General features: G+C 42.5%; 1 protein-coding gene across 1 annotated transcript in view; it reads left to right on the forward strand.

Annotated features, from left to right (window-relative positions):
• LOC132577923 (collagen alpha-6(VI) chain-like) overlaps window positions 1–16,144 on the forward strand; it is a 76,349-nt gene extending 60,205 nt beyond the window's left edge. The window contains exons 32-37 of the mRNA XM_060247712.1: window positions 578–589; window positions 3,200–3,693; window positions 4,617–4,713; window positions 4,818–5,489; window positions 7,537–7,633; window positions 15,964–16,144. Coding sequence (XP_060103695.1) covers window positions 578–589; window positions 3,200–3,693; window positions 4,617–4,713; window positions 4,818–5,489; window positions 7,537–7,633; window positions 15,964–16,144 — 1,553 coding nt within the window. The remainder of the gene's footprint in view (window positions 1–577; window positions 590–3,199; window positions 3,694–4,616; window positions 4,714–4,817; window positions 5,490–7,536; window positions 7,634–15,963) is intronic.
• The last annotated feature ends 2,018 nt before the right edge of the window (window positions 16,145–18,162 follow it).

The following is an 18,162-nucleotide window of genomic DNA, read 5'->3' on the forward strand; positions in this document are numbered from 1 at the left end:
CAGCTGTTGGAAACAGTCACCGTATTATCTCATATACTTGCAGTTTTATGTAGAAATGTCACAGACATTGTTCTTTATGGACTTTAGCCCACTATTTACAATCTGTCCCCCCATCCCCACCCTCTAGGTGTATTTGCCAGCCGAGGTTCACAATATCTATAAGAACCATTTGAATCCTTCTTGTTTTTGCTGCCACAGACAACGACCCCACTGGAATCAATTCTGTGCATGGGACAAAATCTGATCTTTAGGGAGAGAAGTTCAGTCAGTTGAATGATGCTTTACACAAGAGCAGTTGTACTTTAATCGTTGCAGCTACTTTTACCTAGTTGTGCTACACAATAATATCTCATGGGCTTTTATATTTTGTAATCTTTACAAAAGTGTCACTTTAAGATTTGGAACTGTAAAATAGTTTTATTGTCTGAATACACACTGTACACTAACAAATGCCACTGCTCATAGAAGCTATTAAAGTAATGATTCATGCCATTAGTAACAAGAACTTTCTGTGTTTTAGAACATTCTAAATGGTTTGGAATAATATCTTTTTTTTCCCTTTCCCTTTTCTGTTTAGCTTGCTGGGAAGGTGAGTGTTGATCTTGATTCTGAGTCACAGCTTGTTCTGTAGGTGTTTCCAAAACCTTGTAAAGAAGTTCTAATTGGCAGAGTAGGTACCCCGGGTCAACTTGCTTCTGATAGGTTAATACAATTTGGTGGCTAGAGTAAGATATGATTTGGAACTGTGCCTCTGAGTAGGTAGAAAGTGCCACTTCAAGGCCATAGGCCTGATCAGCTAAATGCTAAGACTAAATGCTGTGATTAGGGAAGAATTTGTGTTACATACAGATTTAAGACCAGAAGGGCACACTTCCTATATAACTAATTTCAGCCTGTCACAGGAGGCACTGCTGGGCAAGGGTGGGCTTGACTATTGCCAAACCAGAGTTGCCAGGTCCCCCCAGGGATGGGAGGGGGAGTAAGGTTGCTAAGTCCAGGGTGAGAAACTCCTAGAGATTTGGGGATAGAGCTTAGGGAGGACAGTGACCTCAGTGGAGTACAATGCCATAGCCACTCAAGGCTGTAACCAGCATGGAGGCAGCTGAGGTTTTGCACTGCTTAAGATTGCACTATAATAGCAGTACTTTGAGTAAAAAATTATAGGCACTTTCACACATGCTAAATGATGCAGCTTCAACCCACTTCAGCGACTGTTTACAAGTGGATTTTGCTATTTCACACAGCAAAATCCAATTGCAAAGTGCATTGGACGTGGATTGAAAGTGCGTGTGATACCTGCTACCCTTAGGGATAACACCATAGGCTATCTGCTTCCCTATGCATTGGAAGCTAGTAGCCTTATTCAAAACTTAAAGTGAGCACACATATAATTCATGGGCAGTGTATACTTGATTATTGAGTAATTTACATGCTACACTCGATGCATGCACAGCTAGAATTGCCAACTGTGGGTTCAGAAATACTGGGGGGATTTGAGAGTGGCACACGGGAGAGTAGGATTTAAGAAGGGGAGGGACCTTGGTAGGCTGTGATGGCATGCAGTCCACCTTCCAAAGCAGCCATTTTCTCCAGAAGAGGAATATATATGTGTATATATATATACATATAGTCTGAAGATAAATTATAAATTCAGGAGATTTCCAGCCCCCACCTGGAGCTTGGCAACCCTATTTTACAGCTGAGTGCACGCCTCTACATTTATCTAGGCACTGTCTCCTGGTTTCATTCATAAACTGAAACTGCATTGGCTCTTTGTTACAAACAAATGTAATCCCATACAGGCCATGCTTTCATTGTAACATATGAATAAGGCTGATGTTATGTGCATCCCCTTATCTCGGTTTGGAACACCACAATGATTACACATTTTCTCAGTGGACGTTTGGAAACGAGAATCGCTTTTTCTGAGAACTGTTTCCAAGCTCATAAATTTATCATATTGCTGTATCAATTTCAATAGTTTCATAATGACATCTGTTTTTTGTTAAACCCGGAACATCACTGACAGCCCAGACAGAGCCATGCAAAAAATGTCAGTGGGGATTCTGAAGGCTTCGGATAACTTTGAAGAAATTCCTGTGTCTCAGAAGAAAAGGAGCTGTACAGTCTCTGACTTTGACTAACAAAGCACAGAGAAATGTCTGCATCTAAATGAGCAGCTGTTTATTAGACAAATGCTCCTTATATACTGTTTGCAAATTAAAAACAAAACAATTAGGTTTGGGTGATGCCACACTTTTTCTTGACAAAGTTTCAATATTATGTCCAAATTTATTTTGAGATCTGTGATAAGAGTTGTAATTTGCACTTGCACACACATTCAGCAACAGGCCATCTTTAGGATTCTTCTGCCATGAATATTCCTCCTATTTGGTGTGTCTTTTCACTCATAAATATCTGATTAAAATTTCAAAATGAAACTCTTCACCATGTTTCATTTTTCTTTGTTGTATTGTAGTTGGGTTTTTATAACATACTTTTTACTGGTCAGCGTGGACTCAAAGCTGAAAATGTAAAAACAACAGATAACTGTGAATTCTACAAATACGTAAGCCTAGGTTAGTTAACAACCAGTCTGCTTGTCCTCAATAGACCACTCTGTAGGTGGAAAAGGGAAACAGAACGGGCAGTGGGGGCTCTGCGCATGATGGCAACAGCCTCTCTCCAGGTGAACAGACATAGGAAATCTAGTCTGTGACATCATTTCCATGCCCCCAGCGTGGCTTTTTTGGGCACTGCTCCACAGGTTCTATTGCATTCACAGTTCCAAGATTAGCTAGTTACAGGGCTTGTTTTGTAGCAGGAACTCCTTTGCATATTAGGTTATACCCCCTGATGTAGCCAATCCTCCAAGAGCTTACAGTACAATCCTATACTAAGAGCTCTATAAGCTCTTGGAGGATCAGCTACCTCAGGGGTGTGTGGCCTAATATGCAAAGGAGTTCCTGCTACAAAAAAAAAGCCCTGGCTAGTTATAACTTTAAATGCAATAGCCTGTTTTAAGCACCACTTTTAAATTCTATGATTTTAATGGACAAGTTAACCATGTGCTTAAATCTGTCCCAAATCAAGGTGTTCCCTTTTGCCCAGACTGTGCCCTTAATGCGTATTTTAAGTTATTTTTAAAAAATGTATCCCAAATTACTGTATTGTATTGTTTGTTTATTTTGCATTCCAGGAGCACAAGAATGTCCAGTCTATCCCACTGAATTAGTGTTTGCCTTGGATATATCCCAAGATACGACCCTTGCAGTATTTGAACGAATGAGAGAGATCTTAATCACAATTGTGAACAACACTAGAATCAGGGAGAGCAATTGCCCTGTGGGAGCCAGAGTAGCTGTTGTGTCCTACAACTCCAATACCCATCATCTGATCCGCTTCTCTGATTTTAAGAGCAAGAAATTGTTGCTTCAAGAGCTCAGGAGTCTTTCCTACCAGAGATCCTCAAGTGGACGGGACATTGGTGGATCGATGAGATTTGTTGCCAGGAATGTTTTCAAGCGAACTCTCCCAGGTGCTAATATGAGAAAAGTTGCTGTGTTCTTCAGCAATGGTCAATCTGCTAATACAGTTTCAATCAACACTGCGGTCCTGGAATTCAGCGCATTAGATATCCTTCCAGTGGTCATTGCTTTTAAAAATGTTCCTGAGGTCAACCGTGCCTTTTCGGTGAGAAACTATAGTCTTTTTCCTCTTGATGTTCAGCCAAATCCTCTCAGAGTTCAAAAGCACATTGGGCTTGACATACTGGGCCCTCCTAAGCAGAGTTACAGCACTCTAAATCCATTGAAATAAATGGGCTTAGAAGGGCATAGTTCTAGGATGGCACTGATAACCTTAAATGTTAATTAAGTTACATTACAGATTCATTAGTTGAAACAAAATAGATTCTTTAAATTCAACACCGAATTGGATTTGGGAACACAGTGAACCTTGTATGTCCCTTCTAACTCTAGGATTCTATGAGAAAACCTAGGAGAGGCTGGATTTTCCCCCTGATGTCCACTCAGTGTTCCCACAAGCCATGTCTTTAAGGCTTGCTTTTTAATTGTTGCTTTACTAAACTAAACTAAAAACAATGGGTTTACCTCAATTAAAAATTCCTACAAGTGTGTCAGTGAGATCAAGAAGTGTCTGTCCAGTACATTTTTTTTTATCATGCCTTCCTCTTGGATGCTTAGGGTAAACTGCATTGATTTCCTTTCCCATTTTATCCTCATAACAACCTTGTGATGTAGGTTTAAAAAGATAGGAAAAAATGGTGTGTTCAGCCCAAGGTCATCAGCAATCTGCACAGCGTCACAGATTTGGGGTGGGAGGACCAAGGCTCAAATCCTAATCTGTTCTCCAACCTCTATATCATTGTTATGATGGCATTTGAGCAGATTATCCTTTCAGCTTCTTGTTTTATTGGATTATGGGCAAAGATGCTTTTTATGGCCATCCAGGAAGATAAGAATACAAAGCACAGAAGTAAAGCATCAGTCCCTCTCAGAAAAGAAAAAAGCCTTAATGGACTCACCGGCTATACACAAAAAGATAATCCACTTGCTTAGTTAAAAGTTCTCCCTCTCCTCTTTAATAATTTTCAGATGGATGACTCAGGACTGTTTCAGGTTATAAATATTCATCAGGAGGGAGATTATACGCCAGCTGTACAAAGATTCCAGCTGTGCATACTTTGCTATGGTAAGAGAATGTGAAAAAGAACATGAGAACCAGCCCCCGACCCCCAAGCATGACTTCTCTTTATTTGCATTGTGATGTTAACATAATTTTATATCCATCCGCAGACAAATGCAGGCTGAACACATCTTGCCTACGTGACAAAACCTCCTTGCCACCAGCTTATGTAGATGCTGCTTTTGTTTTGGAAAGTTCAAGGAAAGTTAGCCCTCTTGAATTTGTGAAGCTGAAAGATTTTCTAAGCTTATCCCTTGACAACTTTGACATTTCTGCTCAACCAGAAAGCACTTTGATAGGTGACAGAGTGGCTGTGTTGAGCCATGCTCCACCAGATTTCAGGCCTCAAACACAAAAGAGCCCAGTTAAGATTGAATTTGACTTGGTGGCCTATGAGAGTAAGGAGCAGATGAAGAGGCATATCCAAGAATCTATCTGGCAGCTGAATGGAACAGCTGCTCTTGGCCATGCCATACAGTGGACCATCACCAATGTCTTCACAGAAGCATCCAACCAGAGGAAACACAAAGCTCTCTTTGTGATATCTGTGGGGGAAACAAGTCGATGGGACAAGGAAGTGTTGAAAGACGCAGCCCTGAGAGCCAAGTGCCAAGGCTATGCTCTGTTTGTGGTCTCATTAGGACATGATTATGACAGTGTAGAGCTTGGGGAACTGGCCAGCAGACCCATGGAGCATCACCTGGTACAGCTTGGGAGATGCCACAAGGCTGAACTTGGATACGCAGTGAAGTTTCTGAAGCCATTTCTACGTCTTCTCCGGAGTAAGTTGTACCAAGGCTAACTTTCTGTTTTTTTAGAGAGCTTGGAAGACATTCAGGGATGCTTTTTCACCTTTTGCATATCTGCTTACATATATAATATAGAAAAACAACAAGATTTTGCAATTAAACATAAGAACATAAGAGAAGCCATGTTGGATCAGGCCAGTGGCCCATCCAGTCCAACACGCTATTGTCACACAGTGGCCCAAGAAACCCAGGTGCCATCAGGAGGTCCGTCAGTGGGGCCAGGACACTAGAAGCCCTCCCACTGTGCCCCCACACAAGCACCAAGAATACAGAGCATCACTGTCCCAGATAGAGAATTCCATCAATATGCTGTGGCTAATAGCCACTGATAGACCTCTGCTCCATATGTTTATCCAATCCCCTCTTGAAGCTGGCCATGCTTGCAGCTGCCATCACCTCCTGCTGGCAGTGAATTCCATGTGTTAATCACAAGAGGATGATGCAGTTACCTGTTTTACTCTGTTTGAGGCATCTGGAAAACTCGGGGGCGGGGAGCCCATGTTCATTTCTACAAGGAAAAAGGATGTCTTCACTATAATACATTCATATCTAATGAAGTACTGGGGAAAACATAAACTGACATTAAACTGTAGCTGGCATTTAGATTTATGGTCTGTATTGAACAGGCACTAATATGCATTGTTTGGAATGCACATGATTGATTGAAACATGATTTCCAAGCCAAGCAGAACTTGCAGCGCTTGCCAGCATTATTTTTTTCCAGTCTCAGTGGAATCAAAGGAATGTTATTCATAAAACATTTCAATGAATGAGCTTGCCTGAGTTTGAACTAAGAGCACAATTGAAAGCTCATGCTGGACTTTCCACATGACTTTTCTTCTATTTTCTGCTGGGTTGGTTGTATTCCAGGCATGAATGTGTACACCCATATTCTCACCCCACACAGTAGCAACCGATAAGGTCACTGCACTTTCCTGATTTGTGGTACAGATGTTGGCAGTACAGTGACACCCATAGACATTTTTTGAGCTTTGTTTAGAAATAACAAATAGTCTGTGCTGGGAAATCAAGCCCAGTACTACCTATATAGTCCAGAAGTGCTAAATATGGGGGTCATTGCCTAGAACTGAGGATGCCTCTAGCTAGTGTTAAAATCCAAGTCTGTAGCTCCTTAAATAAGCAGTGAAGGACAAATGGAATGGGAGACCACTTCCTTACACTGGACTATTTTATGTGTGAGAGTGGCCTCAATACGAGTATGAAAGGAATACAGAAAGGATAAAAATCAGAAATGGAATCAAGTGAAGAGAATAATGTATTCTTTGGGAACATGCAAAAAGTTTTGGTTCTCATTTGGAAGGCAAAAGAGGTGGTAACTTGGGAACTGAAGAAACCAGTGAGGGGCTCCAGGTGCAGGTCCAGGAAGAGCTCCATGAACCAAAATATGATAAAATTGGGATAACTCTAGAAAGGGATCCTTGATCATTCATCATTATAATAATCAGGGCTTTTTTTGAGCAGGAACGCACAGGAACACAGTTCCGGGTGGCTTGATGTCGGGGGTGTGGCCCAATATGCAAGTGAATTTCTGCTGGGCTTTTTCTACAAAAATGCCCTGTGTGAAACACTGGTGATGTCAGGGGGTGTGACCTAATATGTAATTGAATTCCTGCTGGGCTTTTTCTACAAAAAAAGCCCCGATAATAATTATAATGCAACCCGCCCTGAGTCTGTTCTATGGGAAGGGTGGGCTAAACATTGAATTAATTAATCAAATAAATAAAATTGTCATTTTTAGGTGAGGTTTTTCTCTCCCAGGACCTTTTAGAGGCTGCCTGTTTTCTCCCATATAGGCCAATAGATCAGTTGTGGTCCTTCTTCAGCCTTTGCCTTTTCTTCTTTAATGGTCAGAGGCTTGTTTACTTGCTTGGATTAAAAAACTCCATACATTAAAATCTCAGACCCCAAGATGGGGATCAGAACAAACTGGGGACAAGGCAGTGACAGTATTCCCCCACTGGGTTTCTGTCTGCCATCCATGTATTTTCTGTTTTGACAGATGAAATCAACAGCTATCCACCAGCACAGCTCAGGAGAAGATGTTCAAGCATCAGCACCCAGGAGCCCATCTATGTCCCACTACAGTCCAGATACAGGTGAATTCATTCCTCTCTAGAAGTTCTCTTACTGTGAGTTGCTGCTTCAGCTGAACAAAAATGTGAATAAAAAACTCCAGCCTATACATGTATGCAGGGCTTTTTTTCTAGCATGAGCTCATCTGCATATTAGGCCATGCCCCCCTGCTGTAGCCAATCCTCCAAGAGCTTAGAGAGCTCTTACTACAGGGCCTACTGTAAGCTCCAGGAGGATTGGCTACATCAGGGGGTATGGCCTAATATGCGGAGGTTAGGCTTCCCAAATCCCCCCCCTGGGCGGGGGACCCCTGATCTGGAGCCTCTTTCCCCCGCTCCCCAAAAATTTGGAAAGCGGGGGGGAATGGCGGCCCTTCCCACCTGCCCGAAACAAGATAGGTTGGCTGCTGCCGAGGTGCTGCGCCAGCGCCCGGCGGGGTGGGCTGGAGCTGGACGCTTCTTTGACACGAGGCTCCTGATAGCCCTGCGGCTGCGCAGCTTCCCTTCTCGTCTCAGCCCGGGCAAGAGGTCGGTTCCTCCGGCTTGGCGTTCATCCGCGGTGGGTGGCAGGCGCCGCTGAGGGGAGAACGAGTTGGGCCAGGCGAGGCCTGCGATCCCCCGCTTCCGGTCGCTGTGGCTCTTTTCCTCAGCCCTGCTTGGGCCTCCTTCGGCGGCGATGGCGACGGGGCAGCCTGGGAGGCGGGGCCGGCGGCGGGAGGGAGGCGGCGGGGAAGGCTCCTTCTTCATCAGGGTGGCAGCTGAGGCGCGGGCTGGCCCGCCGTGGGTTCTCCTCCTCCTCCTCCTCTCTCTCTCTTTCACGGCCATTCTGGAAGGGAAGGGAAGCTGCGCAGCCACAGGGCTATCAGGAGCCTCGTGTCAAAGAAGAAGTGCCCAGCTCCAGCCCACCCCAGCAGAGGGAGGGAGGGAAGCGCGCACGTGGGCCTCTTCTGCGGCAGCCCTTTGCTTTTGCAGGCGCTGCGCAGCCGCAGACAAAGAGCAGTGGGCGGGTCTTTGCCTGCCGCCGCTTGCCGGGCCGTGTTCTCCCCGCCCCCCCCCCCCGGGCCAGTGGCAGGCCCAGCCAGGTGGGCGTCTGGCCAGGGCGGCAGGGCGAAGGAAGGCTGCCTTCCTGCGGGCCTCTCCAGGAGCCAAGCTTCCCTCTCGCTTGGAAGCCGCCTGGCCTCGCCAGCCCCTGCAGCCGGGCGCCTACCTGGCACCCCCCTGGCCCTTCTGGGCACGCAGTTGGTCTGCGAGGGTGCAGGGAGAGAGGCCAGCCACCGCTGTCTTCCCTGCCTGCGGCTGCTGCCCAAACCCCCTAAAGTTTCCAGCCCCGGCTGGGGTGGCAGGTGAAGAGCAGCGGCCCCGGGCAGGCTGCGCGATCCTTCTGATGTCACCGGCTCCATCCCTTGCAATCAGAGCAGCTGTGCCAAGAAAAAAAAGCGGTGCTGCCGCCCGCGGAGCAAGGGGCTGCGCACCACTCCGGAGCTTGGAAATGACATTTTAAAAGGTATGCTGTCCCTTTAAATGTGATGGCCAGAACTCCCTTGGAGTTCAATTATGCTTGTCACACCCTTGTTCCTGGCTCCGCCCCCAATGTCTCCTGGCTCCACCCCCAAAGTCTCCTGGCTCCACCCCCAAAGTCCCCAGATATTTCTTGAATTGGACTTGGCAACCCTAGCGGAGGTGCTCCTGCTAGAAAAACAGCCCTACATATATGAACTAAAGCTGTAGAGTGGCTTTGTGCATAGGAGATGCAGGGTTGGGAGAAGGGCTGTGGCTCAGTGGTAGAGCATCCAGCATGCAAATAGAAGGCCCCAGGTTCAACCCCCAGCTCCTCCACTTGAAAGGACTAGGTGATGTGAAACACCTCTGCCTAAAACCCTAGAGAGCTGCTGCTAGTCAGAGTTGAAAAAGCAGACCTTGATAGGCCAATAGTCTGGTCTTGAATAGAATAAAATTGGGGCTTTTTAGAGTTATTGCCTAATGTAATTCTAGATGGCCATTTTAACGCCTCGGTTCTAGGGATTAAGCCTTTTATACTCTTTAGAGCTGTTGATTTTTTTTTCATAAATTGTCATATAATTTCTGTGATAGGACATCCAAAGATACCAAGATTAGATTTGCTTGCAAACAGTTATTTTATTATGCAGTAGATCATGGTTTAGTGGTTTTAAATGGGTGTATGTCAGGCGATGGAGACTCAAGGCTGTATTCATTTGAGACAATGTAATACTTTTATTGGAAACTCATAGCTTGAAACAGAAATTGAGACTAATACCTTGGCAGGGGTGTTTCTGGGTCTTATGGAATCTACATCAAAGTAACTTCTAAACAAAGCCATTATTCTCAAAACAACAGGGAGTAAAGGTGCAAACTTTCACACAAGAGCCTCTGCTTATCCTCTAGCCTCTGGGAAGATGCTGGCCAGCAGCAGTATCTATTAACGGTCACATTCCTTTGCTCTCTCCACAACCTAAACAAAGTTAACACTTCAAACGTTCCCTTTGATATGCATGGTAACTACAATCTCACAAAGGCTGGGGTTAGTATAGAAAAGTCCATTTGGTTAGTATTTTATAATTTCAGCATGATAGAGTTACAGAGCCTGACAGTGTAGAGAAGTATATTTAATATGAGACTATACCACTGTGAAACATAAAGGCCCTAGTTTAAATGATCATATGTGGGCTTACCTGGTTTACTCTGTCAGATTTATGATTTTAGGGTGGATGATTATTATGAGGGCAATCATCACTCTATGCTGGGGTGGCCAACGGTAGCTCTCCAGATGTTTTTTGCCTACAGCTCCCATCAGCCCCAGCCATTGGCCATGCTGGCTGGGGCTGATGGGAGGCAAAAAACATCTGGAGAGCTACCATTGGCCACCCCTGCTCTATGCAATTTGCTATTTCTGTGCCATCAGATTGTTTATTGTCCCTTGGATTTTCATTGATAAACATTACATCATCATTTGTAAAAATGTATTTGTAAAAAAAAAGCCTTTCAATTTCAGCCCCTCTATTTCTTTATCTTCTTGTATTTGCATAAGCAAAATCTCTAGTGTCATTATGAATATCAATGAATATCAATGGAGATAGAGGGCAACCTTGCCTTGTACCTTTACCGATTATCATTTTCACTGTCAAATCCGCATTTATACAGAGTCTTGCTTGTTGCTCAGTATATATCGCCTTAACCATTCATATAAAAGCTTCTCCAAGTCCTAATTTCTCCATCACTGCAAACATAAAGTCCCAATTCACATTGTCAAAGGCCTTCTCTGCATCTGAAAAGAATAATGCCACCTCTTTTTCAGGATGCTTCTCATAATATTCAACAATATCTATGACAGTTCTAATATTATCTCCTGGAAAGAAATCCTGCTTGTTCCTCTTTAATAAAATTATTCAAATACTGCTTGAGTCATTCTGCTAGTATCCTAGCATATATTTTGTAATCATTGTTAAGTAATGAAATTGGTCTATAGTTCTTTACATTTGTGGTATCTCTATCTTCTTTTGGTATCAACAAAATTATTGCTTCCTTCCATGTATTTGGTATTTTCCCATCAATCCTTATAATATTCATCAATTTTTGAAGTTTTGGTACTAACACTTCTGCGAGGACTTTATAAAATTTTGCTGTAAAACCATCTGGGCCTGGTGCTTTTCCCATTTTCATTGAGTTTATTGCTGCTTCAACTTCATTTTTTTCAATTGGTTCATTTAAGACCTTTTCCATATTTTCTGTTAAGGGACTTTCTTGAATTTTTTGTAAATACGCATCTATTTTTCTTTTCTCCACCTTTTGACCTTGAAATAGCTTAGCATAGTATTTATAAAATTCCCTTTTAATTCCTGCTTGGTCAGCAATTTCTTTACCTTCCAATACAATTTTAGTAACAAATTTATTTTCCCTTTTTTTTTTATTTCCCAAGCCAGGTATTTTCTAGGTTTATTTGCTCCTTCAAAGGATTTCTGTTGCAGTCTCTTAAGGTTCCATTCTAACTCTTTATTTAACAAATGTCTCAATTGGTTCTGCAATATAATAATTTTCCTTATTATTTTCTTTTTTCCCGGTCTTTTTTTAAGTTCCTTTTCTTTTTTTCCAATCTCTTTTTGAATGTCCAGCATTTGTTTTTCTTTGTCTCTTTTATCTTTATTGTTCATTGTAATTAAAATACCTCTAATTACAGCTTAATATGGATCCCACACAGTTTGGAATTGAATGTCCTCATTATCATTTGTTTGAAAAAAAGCTTTAGATTCTTTTTCTAGAGATACCGCTATCTCTGTTTTCTGTAGCAAATCTTCATTTATTCTCCATCTCCTAGTCTTTTTCACACTTTTTGCCGACCACCTCAGTGGATTGTGATCAGCCCCAACTTTAGGAAGAATTATTTTTCTCGTCATAAGTCCAAGATCTTTTGTAGACCATAGTATATCAATTCTTGAGAAAGAGTTATGCCTTGCTGGAAAAAAAGTATAGTCACGTACCTTAGGATTAAATTTTCCTCCATATATCTTCCAGACTTTCTTGTTTCACTAAATCAAAAAATTACTTTGGCAATTTCCCCTCCTTATTTCTTTTTCCTGATCTGTCCAAATCATTTATAATTGTTCCATTGAAGTCTCCCATTATCATTATTTGTTTGGTCACTTGGTCTAATTGTTGCAAAATGTCTTTTAAAAAAGAGGTTTTGCCCCATTTGGGGCATACAATCCCAACAACGTCTTTTTATCATTCAACATCACTTCCACAGCTAGATATCTGCCGTCATTGTCCTTAAAAATCACTTTTGGATCTAATTCTTCTTTAACATAAAAAAAATCATGCCCCTTTTTTTCTCCTTAGCCAAGGAGAAAAATTCTTTACCCAAATGTTTCTTCCATAAAAATTTGTAATCCAATTTTTTAGATTTACTTCTTGTGGACAAATTATATTACATTTTTGTTTCTTGATCCATTGAAATGTAGCCTTTCTTTTTTGTGGTGAATTTAGTCCATTTACGTTCCAAGATATTAATTTGTAATCCGTAATGGTTCTTCTCTTTATTCTGTATCCCCAAATCCCCTATTTTCTTCAAAAAACTTCCTCAGTTCCAGTACATTTGTAATTGTAATCCTTTTTCCTCCATGTTTAAAACTTAGACCTTCTGGCAGTATCCCTCTGTATCTCACTTCCATGTCCCGCAACTTGTCAGTTAACTTTTTGTATAGTCTTCTGTCACTTATGACTTTTCTTGGCAACTCTTTCATAATTCTTACTCTACTTCCTTCAATTTCCAATATTTTTTCAAGCTGCTTTTTTAAGATCTTTCCCACCATGTCTCTTGTAATGAATTTAATTACCACATCTCTTTGTAATTTGTTTTTCTTGGCATACAGGGAATTAACCCTATATATATATAATCATACAGGTAACTAGATTCATCAGTATCCATCTCCAAAAACTCAGCAATGATTCTTATTATATATGTCCTTAAATCAGATCCTTCATCTTCAGGTACTCCTCTTAAACGAATCTGGTTTTCCATTAACTTGCAATCTTGCAGGGCTGCTTTCTCCTTCAATTTATTGATCATGGAATCTTGATCTTTCACGTTATTTTCAACCACATGTACTTTATTTAACGTTGTTTCTGAGATCTTCAATTTCTTTTTTTATTTCTGACTTCACCACCTCTAGTTCTTTGACTACTTGCTTTTTATTCTCTGTTATTAACTCCTTCATCACTTTGATCAGTCTTGCCTCCATGGGTTCTAGTTGTTCTTGTATTTTAGGCATTTGCCGCTCCTCAAGTGAAGCAGTCCTTGCACGTGTCTGTTTTGGCAGTCTCTGCTCTGACATTCCTCTCCCCTCATTGTCAAAATAAGCTTTCCAATTGATCTCTCCAAATTAAAAATAAACCACTGGATCTTATAGTTTGGGAGATGCCCTTTCCAATGCTCCCAAAATTGCTGTTCTCAGGGCTTCCTAGCCCAAGATATTAATTTTTAAAGTCTTTAAAATAAACAAAATTGTGCCCGCGATTTTTCTGACCTTTTTAAAATTCTTTTTCTCCAAAAGGCCACCAAAATTGACACCACTTATATATTCCAATATGTTTCACTCTAAAGTGATGATATCTGCTGGCTCCAATAACTTTTAAAGTCCCGAGTTTTTTTTCAGTTTTTAAAATTATTTTGACCTTCCTTCAATGGCCACCGCAATTTTTCTATGATTTTCCAGTCCTAGAAGAAGAAGAAGATATTGGATTTATATCCCGCCCTCCACTCCGAAGAGCGGCTCACAATCTCCTTTACCTTCCTCCCCCACAACAGACACCCTGTGAGGTGGGTGGGGCTGGAGAGGGCTCTCACAGCAGCTGCCCTTTCAAGGACAACCTCTGCCAGAGTTATGGCTGACCCAAGGCCATGCCAGCAGTTGCAAGTGGAGGAGTGGGGAATCAAACCCGGTTCTCTCACAAAAGAGTCCACGCACTTAACCACTACACCAAACTGGCTCTCCAAACTGGCTAGAGAAGGCCAGGAGGTCTTTAAATTATCTTCTTCCAATGGCCTCTTCCTGCTTTTCTTGCCATGAAGTCTCGTTCTCAATGGTTGAAAGATCTTGCGTTACAATTTCTGCGTCACTTCCTGTGAAGTCCTCCAGCTCAGCAACTCAGTGACAATGGGGTTTTTTTTACAGAAACCGCAAGTATTCCAAACATAAGTTGTTTTTCAGCTTTTAACTTTGCTTCTAAATCTCCAAAAAGTCTCAAAATTACCCCTTCTCTTATTTATAACTTTGGAATTTTGTAGCTAAGTCCAAATTTAAATCTTTATCTCATATAAAGTTGATTTTAGTCCCGGAGTGAAAGATAAAGATCTCCTTACCTTGCAGCCAAATTTAACCTCCTTAACACTGTTCTCTCCAAAGATGATTATTTAGAAATTGAAATAGTCCAAAGAAGGCTTGAATCTTGATGAGTTTAAGTCAATTTAATGACCACGGAGTGAACCTGCAGTTTTGGAGCATTTGCCTGGAGATTCAGTATCCACTGAACATTTCATCAGCAGTCCACAGCAGATCACTGTAAGAAAGAGTTCTGTGACAATATTGTGCAAAAATATGTATATGGTCCTTTGTTTGAGCTATTGCAAGGAAGGAAAATTTTAAGACCACTTCAGTGGTCTCCAGCATTAACTTTTGTTGCAAGCAGTACTATGCATGGCTGAGAATGTAGGTGTCTGCTTATGAAATTTTAAGTCAGCAGTCTGGCCTGGTCTGATAGAAATGTTGTTGAATATACTGAGCTCTTTAAGCTGATATGTACCAAACTGAATGACTTCTAGGCCTGCAAGACAAAATATTTGGTCTGATGATGAGTGTAGAGGTTATATCAGAGGTAGTTTTTATAAACTCACCTGTTGTGCCTTTATATTAAGCTTTAACATTTATGTTGAGCTTTAAAAATGTCTTTCCCTGCAGCTGCTGTGCAGCTGTGAGAGAAATAAAAAAATGTAACATAATTATTTGACTGGAGTCTCCCTAGCTGACCTGAAGATGATATTTGGAGGGTCTATGGATGTTCCCACCGTCAAGAGATGCTCTCGCAATGATCTAGTTAGTAGCCTGTAACCTTCCTACTGTGAACTGTAGCACATTGGACAGCTCTTTTGCCCTGCAGTAACCTCTCTCTCCCACAGCTATGCCAGCTATCTCTTGCGCTCTGCTTTGTGACCATCATGTACCCACTATCACCCTGTGCTAGACACTTCAAGGTCAGGAAGTCTAGTTCACAGAGATTCACTTGCACCTGCATCCAAAGGGGCGTATGGGAAGGAACTGTGGCAGGGAGGGAATGCTTTTTGGTGCCTAAAGCTTGAATGTTCTAATGGTTATCCTTAAGGTATATGTAAGAGGGCATTTGTCTGCCTAAGCCAGTTTTAGCAACGCTCATCTAGCCTGTCCTGTCAGTCTCTCAATAAACTGATCTCTTGCAAGTCACTTGAGTCATTTAATGGGGAAGAACTTACAGGAGTTGATACCCCCCTCCAATCACTAACCCTGCAGTAGAGACAATGGGGAGAGGCCAAAACATCAGCTAAAAAGCACCAACAGCTGCAGCACAGGCACTAGGGCTGGTGGGAAGCTTCAATTCTGGCACAACAATGTAAACTCTAACCTTGCCACGGGCAGCTTCCTTACACCAGAGGGTGTGCACTTCATGAATGAAGCCTGGCTGGGAGTAAAATATTTGATGGTCAGATGGCCATTTGACTTCACGTTTAGGTATGAATCCACTGCATTGCATTGCACTGTGATGTCTACAAACACAATAACCCAGACTGTGTTTTGTTATCATATCCCTAGCTTTGCAATGGATGAGACCAAGTCAAAGAGAGCAAAGAGTCGAGAGACTGGACCTGCAGTTTTGGAGCATTTGCCTGGAGAGTCAGTATCCCCTGAACATTTCATCAGCAGCCCACAGCAGATCGCTGTAAGAAAGAGTTCTGTGACAATATTGTGCAAAAATACGTATAAGAGAAAATGATCTAGTCCCTTTTTGCTGCCTTCCCTCTCCTGTAGTGGTTAAGTGCATGGACTCATCTGGGAGAACCAGGTTTGATTCCCCACTCCTCCACTTGCAGCTGCTGGAATGGCCTTGAGTTAGCCATAGCTCCCGCAGAGCTGTCCTTGCAAAGGCAGCTTCTGGGAGAACTCTCTCAGCCCCACTTACCTCACAGGATGTCTGTTGTGGGAGAGGAAGGTAAAGGAGATTGTGAGCCACTCTGAGATTTGGAGTAAAGGGTGGAATATAAATCCAATATCCTCCTCCTCCTTCCTTTTGATCCTTTTCCATGATTAGAGAGCCATGTGCAGTGAGCATGGAACTGGATCATGCCCTAAAGTTAGACAGGTCATAATAAGTGAAGATATATGAACTTTTTAAGATTCAGAATCTCACATGAAGGCCATAAATCTCATGAAAAAATTATATCCATAATTAACCAGATTAATCCAGTAAGATTACAGGTATAATCTTACTGCAAGTGTTATTATTGACCACAAGGAAAATCTCTGCATTTCTGTTGCACCTAGGCTCAGTAGGTCCCCCTGGCCACCAGCAGGGTTACTAGATCCAGGTTGGGAAACTCCTGGAGATTTGGGGATGGACCCTGGGGAGGACAGCAGGGCTTTTTCTGAGCAGGAACGCAATTCCGGATGGCTTAGCATCAGTGGGTGTGGCCTAATATGCAAATGAGTTCCTGCTGGGCTTTTTTCGGGAGGACAGGGACCACAGTGGGGTACAGTGCAATTGAGTCCACCCTCCAAAGCCTCAGTTTTCCCCAGGGAACTGATCTCCGTAGTCTGAAGATGAGCTGGAATTCCGGGGGATCTTCGGGCCCTGCCCGGAGGCTGGCATCCCTAGTTGCACCTCTTCCAAGGGGTTCATGCATATGTAACAAAAGATTCTTCTGGGGATTTTCCATTTACCCCTTCCTCAAAATGTCCACAGTACATTGGGACCCCCCCACACACACACACATGACATGTTTGTACATTTATTGGTTGTACAGGTATCTTTGCTCGGACATAATTGTCTAGAAGAGTCCCAAGCATACTGGCTATTCTGTACAGGCAAGAACCTCATGAGCCACTGTTAATGTGCTAGCAAGAGTGGATGCCTAAACTCATAAAGCTGCCATTCCCTGGCTTCATTGTGCACTTTGCTGGCTTGTCCCAAAAAAGAAAACTTTGAAACGCAAAGAGCACCATCTGCAGGCAATAAAGAAATGTCAAATCACATTTACTGGGAGCTAACCACCTACGTGTGCTCTTAGGTCCTAGTGATTTCTGTAGGACTTGGTTATGGCTGCATGACATCGCACACTGTTTCAATCTTTTAAATTTGGAAGGCATCCTGATATTAAACATCCACATATTTTTGCAAGTAAATATTGGCATATCTTGCAAGATGTGAGAATCATCAGGGCTAGAGGAGAGCAAAGCTGAGCGTAGAGAGGCAAGAAAGAGAGGCGAAAAAGGTCCAATAAGCTGGACTGTTCCAGCTGCTTGTCTGGATTGCCTGCCCTCTGCCAAGAATCTTACCCTTAATGAAGGTATATCTATTTCATACCACCCCTTATTTCCCTGCTTAGACAGGAAATTCTGGCTCTGTTACAGCAACATTCCCCGGTACAGATGCAGATGTGGTCTGTATCCAACCAATGGCTGGTATGCAGCCTTACCCAATGTAACTGTTAGGAATGAAAAAAAATGACACCCCCCCCCCCACACCTTTCTTCATGTTTCTTCCTTTTATTTTCAGGCACTTGGAAATTGGCAACAGGAAAATTAGGCCAAAGACAGAAACCTCTGCAGAGTCTTCTCATTGTTGCCAATCCCTCTGAAGCTCTCATTTGTTCAGGAACCAGGATCTCAAACATTGGAACAGCAGAAGACTTTTTATAAAACTTGGAAGTATCAAACAGGATTTTGGTGGGTGTAACACATTTGTTTAGGCTGAAGAATGAAGCGTGCCTGGAAGCAAGAGAGTTGTTCTTGAAC

The sequence above is a fragment of the Heteronotia binoei genome, chromosome 10 (assembly GCF_032191835.1).
Source record: "Heteronotia binoei isolate CCM8104 ecotype False Entrance Well chromosome 10, APGP_CSIRO_Hbin_v1, whole genome shotgun sequence".
In the NCBI taxonomy this organism is placed as follows: Eukaryota; Metazoa; Chordata; class Lepidosauria; order Squamata; family Gekkonidae; genus Heteronotia; species Heteronotia binoei.